Here is a 14,885-nt window from a genome sequence, read left to right as displayed (position 1 = left end):
TACAGTTGAAAACTCTTCCTTAGAGATTGCTCTCTGTGCTTATGAGTGAAGTTATGTTTAACCAATCGTATCTAGCTGATGACAGCAGCTGAAAATGACCTTGATCATTTGATGACTTTGAGGCACCCAGTAGGTAAGAGTCTTTGTTTCTGAGTTTGCAATGTGTGCAAACTCAAGAGTCCGTGTTTATGTTGCCATTTTATGGTTGTTTTTGTTTATAATTTACATTGTCTGAATGGTGATTGCTTTCCCCTATTGAAAGGCAACCCCAATAATTTTCTGACTTTGTCTAAAGATCAAGTGGTTATATATGAAAGTAAATACAAAAAGAAAAACGAAGTTGCCCATATTTTTTAAAAATTAAATTCTCGTAGGTAGGACCAACGAATATTGGTCCTATGGTCTGCTTGCAACATGTGTATACCAGACTCTGTCTGCTGCATCAACATCAGTTTTTGTTCTTCTTGTTCTTTTTAATATTCATCTTTCTCTATCACATGATTCAAAGACCAATGACTTCATACAATCTAATTCATTCTGTACTCACCTTTGTACTTACTCAGTGTGGAGGTGCCCATTTGTGGCAGAAGAATTTTACTAGTGTTCAGTTGTATATACACTATTTTTTTTAATGAAGTGGACAGTAATTAGTAATTTTATATTCCCATTATTTACTTTGAGACTCTTTATAATTATACAAAAAGTTAAAATACAAAGATTTTTTTTTTATTGTAAAAAACTATTTATAAGCCAATGCGAATAACACATACATAACAAAACTTGATTTTGAATTTTACAAATAAAATTTTACCATTTAAGTGATATTGATGGCGTGCTCTACACTCCGGCTTGAGAATAAAATAAATTTTTGTCTGTATGTTCATTAACAAGTCAGTAAACATGCTTGCAAATTGATATTTTTTTTTTTATGCAAAATAATACAATACTTGCACGTAAAGTAATGCCTCGTTATGGTGCTCAAAGATAAGAAACCTCAAAAGTTACACCACCGCCTCAAACTCAAACCAGATGTAATCCCCATTGATTGCAGTGCTGATGATTTTCCTCCGAAGATACAAGGTTTAGAAGATTAGGAGTGGCTTCAAACATAAAATCTACAGTGACAAACATGTTTTGTGATCTTCATGGCTCACGTTATGGAACAAAACATAGAAACGAAGCTTTTGCTGCCTGTATTTACTCTGAAACAGCTTGTCTAGCTTTGTAGTCAAGGAAGTGGAGGATAACGATAACTTATTCTAATTACAAAAGATAGGAACTTGTTTAACTCTTGATAATATGACAACGTGGTTACTTTTGATCTATTGCTGCCTGGCAAATAGAACCATCCAGCTTCTGTAACCAAAAAACTTCCAGCAGCTATTCAATCCACTGAGTCAACTCCAGACTTGCAGAGAAAAGCAAGGTGCTGCAGCTCATCCTTGGTAACAACTGCCTCAGTCTGCAGAGTGAAGATCATCACGATACTAGACCTTACTATGCAACATTAACATGGATAGACATGTAAAATATAAGATTCTATTACCGGCTGCTTAATAGAGAATTTCAAGTTTTTCATCTCCCAGTTGGCTAGCTCATAATCAACAGAGTTCTAGGCAATTGCCAAGCCAAGTTCAAGATTCATCCCTCCCAGTCATTCCATCTCCAATATGATATTCATATAAGGAGAGATAATCTTTCAAATTCAATAACTGCAAGAATAATGCTAGAAACATTCTTAGATTGTCTAAGTCCCGCACACTCTATTTGAAAAAAATGAGGTCCATTATTAAAAATATAATTTTGTCAGGTGGAGTGCAAATATCATTTTTCTAGCAATTGTGTGCATGTAAGTGCTAAATTTAGCAAGTAGATGTACGCCTTATCAGCAAATCCATGACCACTTCCCTTCCCGGAGCTAGCAGATGCTGGGGTACCATGATGCAAGCAGAAGCATCCAGTAGTTTTTAACCAACAGCACAAGCATTCTCTACTGAAAATCTATTGAGATTCGTTTGGATTGAGAAACACTCTTAACTTATCTCATCACATCTAATCTTATTATTACAATTTTTTTAAATTCTCATATAAAATATAATAAACAATTTAATTTTTTCAAATCTTAAAATAATAATAATATTAAAAAATAATATTTTAACAATATTTTATTTAACTTTCATCTAAAACTATTTCATCTCATTTCACTGTACAAACAACTTTAACTTTCATCTAAATCTACTAAGCAACTCCTAGATTCATTCAAATCAGAGTACTCCTTTAGAACCAAATCAAGCCTATCGATTTGCACAACAATTGGCTCTACTTGAACGTTACTTACAGATGGCAAACTGCAAAAGCGCACAAAGTGAATTCAATCATTAAAAAAAAATCCAAAAATTGGAAAATAATGGGGAGAAAAGGAAGTATTAAGTATTAACACTGAATAAAATCCAGTCTAATTGCTGAAGAAGTAGTGGAAGTCTTAACTACTGTTTGATTCACTAAATAGTTAGAAGAAACTGCATTAAATTTTACCCATTAAGTTTGAGTTAATTTGAGTGCAATCTTGAAGTCGGTGAAAAGTGGACCGGAATAAATGTGACTCATTTGCACCCATTTTCCTAGTCGCAACTTGCAAGAGACACTTGAGAGATGCCAGCAAGCTAAGGGTTGTAATGGCACCGACTCTGTTCATTTCACGCTTTGTTCATCGTAAAAAGGACAGGACGTTCATGGTCTCTTCATCGTCTCCCATCAACTCTCCTCTCTTAATATCGTCTCGCGATTATTAAAATCAAAATCATTTTATGAAGGTCAAAATTAGAAAAGCAAAATAAAATTCCCAAAAAAAAAAAAAAAAAAAAACCAAGCTTAGATATCTTTGATTTTTAAAGTTTTTTTTTTCTTTTAACATACTTATAAATTTATAATTAACCAGATGAATCATATAAAAGATTTGGCTCTACTTCAATTAAAATAAATAGTATTTATTTAATTTAAAATATAAAATATAGATATTTTGATGATTTTATTTATTAATTGAATGTAGAATAAACAATTTTATTTAGACTAATTCATTACTGCTATTTTTATATATAATTTTTAATGCCATTTATTTCATCTCTTTAATTATTCCGTGAAGAAATAGTTATATGAGGTCAATAAAAAAAATTGAATGAAAATGGTAGAATAAAAGGTACGCTAATTCAGTACTTTTTGTGATCATTGACTTTGCGTTAAATTGCAAGAAACTGCTAAAATCTCGGGAGGTGTTTCATATTGATTGATATGACAAGAAAACCTGGCTCCACTGGCACGCCCTTATAAACTAAACTCCATCGGATTCTACTTTTTAGCAAACCATAATCCACAAGAGACAGAGATGTGTTGTGTGCAAGCAGCAAGTCTATACGGAGGTGAAAGGAAGTGAAAACCGTTTGACAGATTGCGACTGGACAAGACGGGGGACATAAACGTACCCAATTCCTCGCACTATTCTTTTCTATTTTCCTTCTTCCATTACCCAAATCCATTCTCTCACTCTCTCCTCCGATCTCGCAATCGTTGTTTTTTCAATCATTCACAAATCCTTGTTCCCCAATCAATCATGCCCAGTGTTTATTTGTTTCGTATACGTAAGCTGTGCTTAGTGCTCTTCAATAAAACTCTTATTTATTGATAAAAAAACCTTTCACATTTCAATCATTTTTTTTTTTCTCTCGTATAAATTTCGTTGATTATTTTATTGTGATTAGCCACTAAGATCGCTGTTGCTATTAAAGCTGTCATTTTTTATGCTGCTTTGGTTTTGGGTTTGTGCGTATTGAAGACAAGTCCTTGAACTTCGTTGTCTTAAAAGCACTTCCGTCGTTTCATTGTGTTTTATTACAGAATTGGAGGTGCAAACGCCAACAAAAATCAAAGCGTTTATTTTAAAAGTTGTGGGTATTTTTTTTTTGTAATCCATTTGTGGATGTTGGTTGTGTGCTTTGTGGGTGTTTCTGAATTTGGATTCAATGCTGTTGTTTGAGGCGAAGGGGCGGAATGGAGACACTTGTAATTTAAGCTAATGAGTTGTGACTGTTTCTTTGCTTCTTGGGTTTTGCTTCGAAGAGAAAACAGAAACATTCTCGGGGTTATGATTGAGGACTATCAGAGTATCGTTGATTTTGGTTTTCTGGACATTGGCTATTTTGCTCTCTTTAGTTTTTGGAATGAGGAATGAGGGCCAGAAACAACAGCAGGGTGGTGTGCCAAAGCCAGGGCGGCCCAACAGCTTTATGCCGAGCTCTTTTCGTGCCATTTCCAGCTACCTGAGGATCGTGTCATCGGGAGCATCGACAGTGGCGCGCTCTGCGGCCTCGGCGGCGTCATCAATTGTGGATAGGGATCATGATGCCAACCATGATCAGGTATGAGGTGTAATGGGTTTGTTTTTTTTCGTTTAAGACTTCGTTTGGATCCATAACTATTCTCAATTTATCATTACAATTTTTTCAAATTCCAATACAAAATATAATAAATAATTTAACTTTTTCAAATTTTAAAATAATAATAATATTAAAAAATAATATTCTAATAATATTTTATTATCTCAACTCACTTCAACATTTAAATGCAATCTAAGTATTTTCAATTCAAGATATATAAAACATTTTTAGCTTTTCCCAAGTGGAATTGTTATGAAAAAGTGAAGTCCTTGTTACACTAATCAGTTCATTTATGGTGTATATGCAATGAGTATTTGTATGTTTTTTTTTTTTGGGGGTTAATTTGATTGCATAATTACTTGAGGTCAGATGTGCTTGAATGAGCACATAAAGGGTGTGAGTGAGGTGTTATTATGCCATAATAATGCATTGCCATTCAGTTGGAAATTTCTGACCCAATATTTTATTTTTCTTTGATAAATTCACAGATGGTGGACAAGACATGCATTATATGGTTGAATCTTGTGTTGCATTGACGTGGATTAGTCATGCTTCTTTACATTATTTTATGTTCTCTCGCTCTTGTATATTTTGTGTGAAGTGGTGTTAGTCATGTAGCTTCAATATCAATTACTCCCATCATAGTAGTTTTAGTCATGGAGACAACTGTTATCATATTTTCATGTAAAATTTATGTAGGTGAACTGGGCCGGGTTTGACAAGTTAGAGGATGAAGGAGATGTCATTCGGCACGTTCTCCTGCTGGCTTACTGGTCTGGTTTCCAGGTTTGGGATGTTGGAGATGCAGATAATGTCCGAGGCCTAGTTTCCAGACATGACGGTCCGGTTTCATTTATGCAAATGCTCCCAAAACCAATCACAAAAAAGAAGTTGCAGGGCAAGTTTGCAGACAGCCACCCACTACTGGTAGTTTGTACTGATGGGTCCCTTTATACAGGTAGTAGCATTCAGGATGGTGTAGTCACTCCTTCGAATAGGAACATCCCAAATGGCCTGGATCCAGTGGATTGCAGTTTTTTGCCTACTGCTGTTCAGTTTTATTCCTTTAAATCTCAATCTTATGTTCATGTGCTAAAGTTCAGGTCAGTTGTTTACTCTGTACGGTGCAGTTCCCGAGTTGTCGCTATTGCTCAAGCAGCTCAGGTACATTTCTTGTGTGTGTTTTCAAGCACCCTTTTCTTCTGTCTAATCAGGTGAAAAGTTAAGTGGTACAAATTGCAGATAAACTGCTTTGAGACCGAAACTCTAGAGAGGGAATATACCATTCTTACGAACCCTATAGTTTCGGTGTTCCCTGGTTCTGGTGGCATAGGTTATGGACCCCTTGCTGTGGGTTCCCGATGGCTTGCTTATAGTGGAAGTCCGGTTATAGTGTCAAATTCAGGTCATGTCAGTCCACAACATTTAATGCATTCTGCAAGCTTTCCTGATTTCCCTTCAAATGGGAGTATGGTGGCTCACTATGCAAAAGAATCAAGCAAGCAACTTGCTGCTGGGATTTTGACCCTTGGAGACATGGGATATAAGAAGTTGTCCAGGTACTGCTCTGAGCTTCTGCCTGATAGTAATACTTCAATGCAATCAGGGAATCCTGCCTCGAAAAGCAATGGGACTGTTAATATCCAATTAACAGATGCAGAAAATGCCGGAATGGTACATGCATTTCTCAACTTTGTGTTTACTTGTTACTGAAACCACATATATATGCCTGCTCCATTTCTCTCTTCTTTTTCAAAACAAATTGGCTAGAGTTCATGTACTTTTACTTGATTTTGCTTCTTTCCCTAGGTGAATGCATTCTATTGCACAATAAAAGCTGTATGACAGATGTTGTTAAGTGTAACCTGTAATATGGATACTTATAATTTGTTGTGAGGCTTGCATTTCCTGGTTCTGAGCATGGAATCAATTTATTATGTGCAAGATCTTACTGTTGTGGTATTCACAAATGAAGCTATTCATGAACTGACACTGGCTTGATCCTTTTTTTTTTTGTCTCAGTTATTTTTCCCTATGTTTCTTATTGTCTTCTTGTGATTATCAGGTCATTGTCAGAGATATTGTCAGCAAAGTTGTGATTGCCCAGTTCAGGGCACACCAGAGTCATATTTCAGCATTATGCTTTGACCTTAGTGGCACCCTTTTAGTTACCGCATCGGTCCAGGGGCACAACATAAATGTTTTCAAAATAATGCCTGAACTCCACAGAAGCTCTTCTACATCTGCTGCAGGTGCATCTCATGTACATCTTTACAGGCTGCAACGCGGTTTCACAAATGCAGTAAGTGCAGGATACATGTTTCAAGGTTCCTTATTGAATATGTCATTGTTTTCATCTCGCACTTATTTGTTTTTTGGGTAACCTTTTCAGGTCATACAGGATATCAGTTTCAGTGACGACAGTAACTGGATTATGATCAGTTCATCAAGGGGGACTAGCCATCTGTTTGTTATTAATCCTGTTGGAGGATCAGTAAAATTTCAGTCTGCTGATGTTAGTCCTACTACCAGGAATAGAAATTTGACTAAGCCATCGGTTAGTTGGCCACCTAATCAACAGAGCCTTTGTGCAGCTGGTCCTCCAGTTACACTTTCTGTTGTCAGTAGGATAAGGAACGGAAATAATGGATGGAGAGGAACAGTAAGTGGTGCAGCAGCAGCTGCAACAGGCAGGAAGAGTTTTCTTTCTGGCGCTATTGCTTCTTCTTTCCACAATTGCGGAGGCAATGCTTTATATGTGGATTGCAGCTCTTCAAAGGCAACATACCACTTCATGGTATTTTTTCCATCCAGTTGTTTGACACAATATATGTTGCAAACATCAACTTGTCTTGGTCCAATGGCTGTTGTGCCTGGATTAAGCAGTTCTGCTGAGTCAGCTCCAGAATGTGATGCAAGATTAGTCATTGAGGCTGTCCAGAAATGGAATATATGTCTGGAACAGAACCAAAAAGAGAGAGAAGATAATACTGACATATTTGGTGAGAATCGAAATTCAGACGGCACTAGAATATATTTTAAAGGAGTGAGGAAGGGAAATAGCATTTATCCTGAAGCCAGGGATATATTTACAAAAGCAAAGACCAGTTCTGAGGAGAAACATCATTTTTATATATCAGAAGCTGAACTGCAGATGCATGAACCTCGAGCCCCGTTGTGGGCAAAACCTGAGGTATTTCTGCATTCTGCTTTAATGAAGTGTGCGTGTGTTTTATGTCAACCACATTGATTTTTTTATGCTTGTACATTTGCTGGCCAGATATACTTTCAGTCAATGATGGTGGAAGGCTCCAAAATGGATGAAGAAAATGCTTCTGGGGGGGAATTTGAAACAGAGAGGATTCCAACTCACACAATTGAAGCAAGGTGAAAAGGCTTGTTTCCAGCTTTTGAGTATCTTCCAACTCCCAAAATCCAGCAAACAAGGTGCACTAACTTTGTGAGTCCTTATATATTACATTTTTCTGTGGATGCGAGTGTTTGCTTATATCAGTATGGATTATGTTTTAGGTGTATGGGTACCTGATTCTTTATATTTCCATTCTTGAAGTTATATCTTGGATAAAAATTATTTATCGAAAAATATCTTGGACAAAACTTGACATCTGTGGATCGTGTGTGTTGCTTAATGTTCCACTGGGCTCTAGCTAACATAACACCTTTCCTTCCATAAGAGTGGGATGTTGTGAAATTAAGATCCACTGGGTGGTGTGCTGCTTATCAATCAAATAAAACTGTATGTTTTGCTTGATCTGCATATTAATATCTTTCGCTTCTGTTCACTTGTGTAATATCTTTTTGTGCACAACAGTAAGCAGTCATATTGTCATTTATGAAGTACCAATTTCCTTGTCATACAGGAACCTTGCCCTGGACAGCAATGTTAATGGGTGAATCCAGCATCAGAGGTCTGGTCTGTTGGCGAATGGTGGGCTTTCATGCGGAAACAGTTCCAGCTCTCATGATTCTGTGACTGACAGTGATGCTTCACTAGGAGAATTTCACAATGCCATTGAAGAACTGATTCAGATGGTCCTTGGATGCGGTAGAAACCAACAGCTTTGTAAATAATAATGACAGCCTAAAAACAAAAACTCAGCATGAGATTGTAAATAATAGAGAGAGCTTCAAAATGGAGGCTCAACTCAAGTTTGTAAATACTAATAATGGAAGCGTAAAAAAGGAGAGTCATTTTGAAGATGAAGATGATGAGTTTGATTAGAGGTATGCTTCTATATTTCATTCTATATTTCATTCTTTATTAGTGGCTAAATAGTTTTTTGGCATAAAATAGTAACAAGTCTGTTACATACATTTTGACTTATGCTATTGGGTAATGTTATCACGCCTGACTTTTAGATGTTCATTTAAAATTAAAACAAAGATAAAACATATCTTGGAATTTTTAAACTGCTAAATACTATTTTCCCATGTGAAATCGAGGCTTGTAAGTAGTTCTTATGTTGGTTTCTTCTGTAATGATCACGTGTTGTAATCATGCCCCACGTGTTTTAAGATGCTGACTATATTGGGGTTTTTTTCCCGTGTTACAACTAGGAATCAATGAAATGTATGAATGTAGAAGGAATCTGGAATTGATAGACGTATTGTATTGAAATGGATAGTAAAGTGCTTTCTTCGAGGGGAGCTCCTCCAATTGTCTGAAAAAATACAAGAATATTCTGGAAGATAATTATCAAGCCATTACTTGAAACCCAACCCCAAAAGTTTGGCAACTTAGGTCTCACAAGCGAATGAGATTTCGTGGTATAATCAACCATAGACTACACCAGTTCTCCAAAATTTTGTGGTATTCGGATTAGTTATCTTCGTGGTATAATGCTAGATACAAGTCTCAAATAGACAAATCTCATACAACTCCTATGTAAAAAAGGGAATTCCACTAAAAAAGAATTTTTTTTTTTTTTTTTACACTTTTTTAAGGTGGGGTCTACTTTTTTATAAGGACTTGTATGAGACTTGTCTATTTAAAACTTGTACAAAATCATTTTTCTTGACAAATATTGAATTCCATTCTACATCCTTTCTGCAAAAGTTTATTTGCTCGTATTTGGATTAGTTTTGTTCTTTGTGTCTTGCAGCACTGAGTTACTCTGTTCCTTTTCTCTCATGTGCAGATATTCTTTTGTTCTCCTTTGGGGTTCACTAACAGTGTTAAATAGAATGGGTGGAAACTTAAAAGAGATTATTGTGAAACGGAATTGCTGATATTGTGTTTGTTTGGGTTTCATCTACCGATGACTTTGTAAATAACAATAGTTATATTTCTAATAATCAGTTGTAACAATATGTATGAAGAAGTATTATAGACACAAAGAGATTATACAAAAGTAAACTTACAAATTGATGTGTCTTCATGAATTTGTTAGATCTATTTTACGATAAAAATAACTTTATAATCTGACGTATGACACGTCATTTTATAGGTTTACTTTTTTGTAATCCATTTGCAGTTAAAACATTTCTCCTATGTAAATGTTGACATAATGTAATTCCTCTGTTTCTTTATTCTATTAATTAAAAGTTATTCTAAACTCATACGATGTTGAAACGCTACCTTTCGTGGGTTTTAGAAAGAGAAACTCTCCATTCTCTCTAGAAAACTCAAATCTCTTCGAGTGTTTCCACCGGAGAGGAGGCTCTCTCCTCTCCTCTCCTCTCCGTTCTCTTTTTGATACCGCTTTGTGTATATGTTTTGGCTTTCATGGTAGTGTTTTTATTCTCTCCCATCCACTGGTTCGGTTTTGGTCACATCTATCGCACTTCGGCGACCAACAGTTGACACGCGCCCCACCACGTAACCCTACAGCCGCCGATCTACTAGGATGAGGCGGAATTGCGGCAAAAATCTCGGCGAGTGACCCTCACGCGCCGCTTGCTTCTGTGTGTAGCCTTCAAGCGCCGCCACGCCTTGAGGAGCCCGCCAGCTACATGCGTCGCACCAGCAGATCCCCCACCTCAAGATCTTTTAGATCTGCCCCACCTCACCTCCTAACCATCGGCGAGTGGTCTCCATGCACCACCACAGGTGCGTGGGAAGGCAGATGCTCTGCCGCAGATCAGTTCATCCGATATCGTGCTTTCTACTATGTTATCGCTTTTCCTAACAGATGATCTTGAAAAAGGGAATACTGATCTCTCTAAGAAATATCCCAAGACAACAAACTGCAGTGCACCCACAACTTCCACCACCTTCAACAGTGGTGCCACAGTTTGCATGGCTATGCAAATTGTTAAAAACTGTCTTTTAAGATGGTGCCCTCTTTGTAGGGCATGGGTGGAGACCAAGAAATTGGTCCCAAAACCTTTTTTTTTTTTTTTTTCTTTTTTCCCTCCACATTCGCAATGTGGTTATTGTACTGGGGCGTTTGTTGAGGAATTTCACCCCCTCCACATGTATCATCTTTTCCTTATCTAATGAAAACTTGCTTGCTTAGGAAAAAAAAAAATTATTCTATTACAACTCTATTGGAGGGGAGGCGGTGAGGCCTATGCGTCCTGTTTTGGGAGTTATCTAAGGTGAATTTGATGATCTTTTCGGGAAATTCTCTTCAAGCATGGTGAATTTGGATCCATTTTAGGGTTTGACGTTGACGTTAATGGAAAGCGTGTTTATTCAGTATCTCTTTCTGGTAATGCGTCGGTTGTATTATTCACGTACAAATACATGGTCGACCCACTGTCTTTACTGGAGATCGTCTTGTTAAATGCAATCAGGACCTCTCTATAAAGTTTCTAAAGCTGTTACATGTATTTGGCAAAGGAAATGACAGGTGAATATGATGCTCCAAATCCAGGAACATGCCCTCTGAATATATATATATATATATAGAGAGAGAGAGAGAGAGAGAGAGAGAGAGAGGAGGAAAAACATTGTTCCTTTAACCTGCATTGACATTCCACTGTCTTGGGGAGAAAGGAGGCTGGGTGAGGCAGAGAAAGAAATGGGATTGAGCAAAGAGGGGCGCTGAGATAGTGAAGGGTCGCTGGTTAACATTGATGTTCCAATTCACTCCCACTCCTTACGGCTCCTAGAGGCCTCGGCTGGATGAAAATAAGGCTGCAGGTTTGATTTGGTTATGTCAGCATCCCACTCCAATGCGTTCCACCATTGTGATTCTCCTCTTATTTTCTTCATGTTTTCTGCATTTCGGTTTGTAAGAGGCAACTTCCTGAGAAGACTGCAATCGATCACATCTACCTGCTCTAGACATGGCCATGTCTCTTCGTCTCTGCAAACAGCCCTTAATTTGGGAACGTCCTTCAATTTCAGTACCCGTAGATTTGGAACAACAGGACATAGATCCATATTCTGCAAAGGAAGACAATTAAAGAGTTCGTCTAACTCGTCACAGAAGCTCACCTTGATTACATCTAGGTTTGGCAGGTCATGAATGAAGAAACCACATGAGAGAAGATTCTTCAGTTTAGGACAATTGGCCACTACTATTGATTTTAGTCTCAGAAATCTCAGCCCCAGGTGGGAAACTAGTTCTGAAATGCTTTCTATGCATGACAGGTATTCGAGATGAAGTTCCTCCAAATTTGGTAGGAGGTCACAGAGAGTCGTACCCGCACATCCTCTTCCTGGCCGAAAACTGCAATCAGATCGTCTGATGGTAAGAGATTTTAAACCAGCGAAGCTGCCAACGCTGTTAATGACCAAGTTTTCTAGCATCTCATTCAGTCCCCAACAATGATTCAAGAGTAGAGAGCTGGCAATACTCAACAAGCACCAAATCGGTTCTGCAGAAAGATCAAGAGCCCTTACAGTTACTGTTCTTTTGTCATGTGCATGCCTACCTTTCAAGTGGTGCGCATGTGGACCAATTAAAAACTGGAATCTGGTTAATCTATATACCGAGGAAAGAGGTTCAGAGCTCAGACATGGGATCCTCTCCAAATGGATGAATAAGACAAGTAGCCTCTCAAGGCATAGGAGCTCTTCAAAAGATGTCTGTTTCTCTTCTACTTCCCTCTTCACCCTCAACTGGTAACCACTGTGTGTCATATCCAGGTACTCTAAACAAGACAACCTTGATATAATTCCAGTTTGAATGGTTTTTAGGTGTCGAGTGCGGGATAAGATCAGTTGCCTTAAGTTGCTCAAGTTTTCCATCCCTCTTGGCAATTCTTTGATAGGAGTGGCAGAGAGATCTAGCACTTCAAGTCTACTAAGCCTCTCCAGCGAGGGTAGTTCTTCAAGATAGAGGCAGTCCTTTAAAAGGAGAGCACGAAGGTCATCAAGTTGAAGCAAAGAAAGAGGCAATGAATGGATGTTTGTCCTACTCAGATTCAGGACTCTGAGTGCTCCAAATCCTTGCAGGAATCTCTCTGGAATTCCGTCAAGGTGACTATTACCTTGCAGTAGCAAAGTCGTGGCCTCTGAGCATTGTATCACACGATCAGGTAGCATTTTTATCTTGTTATTCATGAAAGAAACTCTTCTTAGAGAATTTAATAACTCAACGGCTGAAATCTCAGTCAAGCCCATACCTGAACGGACAAGGGATTTACACTCATCCTCAGATGAGGATGCAATCCATATGGCAACATCACGAACTATGTCATGCATCTTCACAGTGCACTCACGGATACCCTCTTCCAACAAACAAGAGTCTTTCAGACTTTCAATCATGGCAATTCCTCTATTGAGTGAAGCCTCGTAGTTCTCTTGTTCATCTAGCAAACCTTCCGCCAGCCAGCACTTTACTAGTTCACTTTTTCCAATAGCGAAGTCCTCGGGAAACAAAGAACAATACAGGAAACAACTTTTTATTCTTTTACCTTGTAGTGAGTCGTAACTCCACTTCAAAGGCTTATAGACCTCATCCTCAACGCCTCCTATATTAGGCCTTGATCTTTGCAACTCATTTAAGGCATCCTCCCACAGCCGCACCATTGTCTTTCCTCTCATAGCAGCTCCCACGATGGTTATAGCCAATGGCAATCCACAGCATTCTCTAGCAATTGCTTCTGCGAAGGGTCTAACATGTTCTGAACTAACCACACTCCCCGTATATCGACTGAATAATTGCCAAGCTTCTTCATCATTTAAACCATTCACTTTAACTTCAACATCAGTCATCATGTACCTACAGATATCTAGAGATCGAGTTGTTAATATGATCTTAGAACCCTTTTCAACCCCAGGCTCCGGGATGCCCAACCTATGCAAATCAATTTTCGCCCAAATGTCATCTAGAATCAGCAGAAAATTTTTCTCCTTCTCAAGTCTTTCATAAAGTAGAATAGACAATCTCTCCGTACTTTCTTCCTTCTTTGCTTTCAAGTTCAATCTCTCGGCTATTTGTATTTGGACTTTTTTCATGTCAAAATTCTTGGAAACAGTAGCCCAGATGACAATGCTGAAAGGCAGGATTGAAGAAGTACCTTTGAGCTTATTGTTCAAGTTTCTTATCAGAGTAGTCTTGCCTACACCTCCCATTCCCCAAATACCAATCCTTAATACTGTAGGGTCAGACAATAGCGTCATAGTTTGGGATAAAGTTGTTGATGCTGTTGTTTGATCTTGAATTGAATGTCCTGGAATATGCTCTACTGCACTGGGTGCTGAATAACTGACAGACACACTACCAGTGTGGAAACTTCCAGCTTTTAGAAGCCTTTGTATCTCTCTGAGGTTTTCTGCCGCTTCCCTGCTTATTCTATACCCCTTACTGCAATTTAAGGGAAGTCGAGAAAGCTTTACTGCTTGAATCTGATCGACTTTAAGCAGAAGCTCATCAACCTCCTTAAGCCACTCTATGACTCGAGTCCTTGGCACTTTTCCTTCAATCTCAGCTAATTCGGTTTCATTTTTTACATCATCTCTGAGAGCCATAAGTGGTTTCATCTCCTTGTCCAGAGCATCAAGGTTTGATTGGTATTTGACAGTGTCCACGATCATAGAATAGATAGAACCAGAGAAAAGCCGGCCAATTGCTACCACTGCTTCGGCAACAATCGAAGCCACCACTTCCATGCTAGAAGCTTAAGAAATTCTCAGCCCAAATAACTACAGAAAATCACAAGTTTTCCCAGCCTCGGGGAAATGATATCATGAAAAACATTTATGAAAACCTTTCTGGAGACTTTTTTCATAACATCATACGATGAGAATAAATTCTTACCTCGTCAGTTATTACTTTGGCATATTCTCTCTGGAGAAGACTACAAGAACGGCAGCTCGTATATTAAGAAGTTTCCTATTTAACTGCTTTGGGAACATATTTGGATCCCACAACTAAGTTTTAACATATTCTCTCTGGAGAAGACTACAAGAACGGCAACTCGTATACTAAGAAATCTCATGTGTTATCATATATTTAACTGCTTTGGGAACATATTTGGGTCCCGCAGCAAAGTTTAACAACATGAATTTGATCAATGTTCTCTCAACAAGGTGGATCG

At 38.0% G+C, this 14,885-nt stretch overlaps 2 protein-coding genes across 4 annotated transcripts; one reads left to right on the top strand and one right to left on the bottom strand.

The window, feature by feature from the left end:
- The first annotated feature begins 3,522 nt into the window (after positions 1–3,522).
- LOC121237464 (autophagy-related protein 18f-like) lies at positions 3,523–8,525 on the top strand. Of its 3 annotated transcripts, none has more exons than XM_041134199.1 (7): positions 3,523–4,412; positions 5,130–5,594; positions 5,673–6,104; positions 6,496–6,732; positions 6,823–7,623; positions 7,711–7,877; positions 8,312–8,525. In XM_041134199.1, the coding sequence occupies exons 1-6, from the start codon at positions 4,215–4,217 to the stop codon at positions 7,819–7,821; spliced, it is 2,244 nt and encodes a 747-aa protein (XP_040990133.1). In that variant the 5' UTR covers positions 3,523–4,214; the 3' UTR covers positions 7,822–7,877; positions 8,312–8,525. The 3 variants fall into 3 exon arrangements, with proteins under 3 accessions (XP_040990133.1, XP_040990135.1, XP_040990134.1); XM_041134201.1 differs by having other exon boundaries at positions 8,263–8,525; XM_041134200.1 differs by having other exon boundaries at positions 7,711–7,890.
- Positions 8,526–11,481: 2,956 nt separating this feature from the next.
- LOC121236701 (disease resistance protein At4g27190) lies at positions 11,482–14,457 on the bottom strand. Its single transcript, XM_041133131.1, has one exon. The coding sequence runs from the start codon at positions 14,455–14,457 to the stop codon at positions 11,482–11,484; it is 2,976 nt and encodes a 991-aa protein (XP_040989065.1).
- Positions 14,458–14,885: the final 428 nt, after the last annotated feature.

The sequence above is a fragment of the Juglans microcarpa x Juglans regia genome, chromosome 6S, assembly GCF_004785595.1.
Source record: "Juglans microcarpa x Juglans regia isolate MS1-56 chromosome 6S, Jm3101_v1.0, whole genome shotgun sequence".
NCBI lineage: Eukaryota > Viridiplantae > Streptophyta > Magnoliopsida > Fagales > Juglandaceae > Juglans > Juglans microcarpa x Juglans regia.
The sequence above is the reverse complement of the archived record's forward strand: the minus strand, read 5'-3'. Positions and strand labels throughout refer to the sequence as shown.